General features: G+C 38.7%; 1 protein-coding gene across 1 annotated transcript; it reads left to right on the top strand.

The window, feature by feature from the left end:
• The first annotated feature begins 204 nt into the window (after positions 1-204).
• On the top strand, positions 205-1,289 carry LOC111385601 (protein IQ-DOMAIN 1-like). Its single transcript, XM_023010008.1, has 2 exons — positions 205-353; positions 759-1,289. Exons 1-2 carry the CDS (start codon positions 267-269, stop codon positions 1,113-1,115), a joined length of 444 nt encoding a protein of 147 aa, XP_022865776.1. The 5' UTR covers positions 205-266; the 3' UTR covers positions 1,116-1,289.

Here is a 1,289-nt window from a genome sequence, read left to right as displayed (position 1 = left end):
TATACATGATTCATATTTCCTTGGACAAATTGAACTCATTTGACAAAGTAGCAGTTCTTGAGATAGCAATTATGCATTCAGACCTTATTTGTTCCTCTGAAAGTAGTTTAATTGTGACTGTAACACATCTTTCTTTTACTGGAAATCTTGATGATGTGGTTTAACAATAAACAAAATAATTTAATGGTTTGGACTGTTCAAAAATTTTGCATATCCTCAATTAATGTAATTTCTGACAGGTGGAGTGGAGTGGTGGCTCCAAAACAATGGACGAAGCTCTTGCAAGGATAAATCAGAGAGAAGAAGCAGCATTGCGGCGTGAGCGAGCCATGGCATATGCCTTTTCTCATCAAGTATGTGAATATAAATAATATTTCTATTGTTTAGAAATTTGGCCATGCTTGCTGGTCCAGTATGAAACACTGGAATCGGCTAGACAAACCAGTCCGGCTATAGCCTAAGAACCAGTACTCAAAACCAGGACAAAACCCGGTCGGGCTGCCTACTCAATCAAGAATCGGATGCCTCCCTGGGTTTCTCAGTTGCATTTTTTTTGTCAAGGAGTGATCCAACCCTGACATATATAATGCTTTATATAATTAACTATATATTTTTGAACCCCAGTTCAATGCAGTTTGAATCCTAGACCCCTCTACTTTTCCGGTGCAATATCCAGATTGGGGTTTAAAACATTGAAATGTTTCTTATTTCTTTTGTCATATAAAACCAAGTTTAAATATACAGAACATGTCTTGCAGTGGAGAGCCAACTCCAATCCGAACTTTGGATCAGGTAGCCATGACGTAGGCAAAGCAAATTGGGACTGGAGCTGGATTGATCGATGGATTGCAGCTCAACCTTGGGAAAGCCGAGTTGTCCCATCGCAGTCAACTCCAAAGAAACCAAATGGTCGCCAGTCAAGCAAGACTAATAGAAACAAGAATTCTCCAACAATCAAAACACCAGTTTCAGTCAAATCAATTTCTCCTAATGGGAAGACTGCCAATAAAGCCCGAAAATTGTCATATGGAGCATCTGAGAAGATGATGGCTGCTAAAAAAGTGAACAAATCTGAAGAGGTGAAAACTAAGAGAGAAAAAGAAGTATCTCAGTAGATAGTCACTATCGTTCATTACATTTTCAAGGTGATTGTCAAATGCAATTCGGTCATGCAGCAAAGAAGAGGTGGGGAATACTATGCTTTGATCTTGAGTTCCTGCTTGTTTATTCCCACGGGCGATGCAACTGTGCATTTTTCATCAACAGCAAAACTAAAAAGAAAAAAAAAA

This window comes from Olea europaea, unplaced genomic scaffold (assembly GCF_002742605.1).
Source record: "Olea europaea var. sylvestris unplaced genomic scaffold, O_europaea_v1 scaffold32161, whole genome shotgun sequence".
NCBI classification, from domain to species: domain Eukaryota; kingdom Viridiplantae; phylum Streptophyta; class Magnoliopsida; order Lamiales; family Oleaceae; genus Olea; species Olea europaea.
Note: the sequence above shows the minus strand (reverse complement) of the source record. Positions and strands in the feature narration are given on the sequence as shown.

Excerpts from the sequence above, each read along its gene's own strand:
- LOC111385601 (XM_023010008.1), top strand. The coding sequence starts at position 267 with ATGGACGAAGCTCTTGCAAGGATAAATCAGAGAGAAGAAGCAGCATTG. Across the intron at positions 354-758 it reads CATATGCCTTTTCTCATCAA|TGGAGAGCCAACTCCAATCC; the intron begins GTATGTGAATAT and ends CATGTCTTGCAG.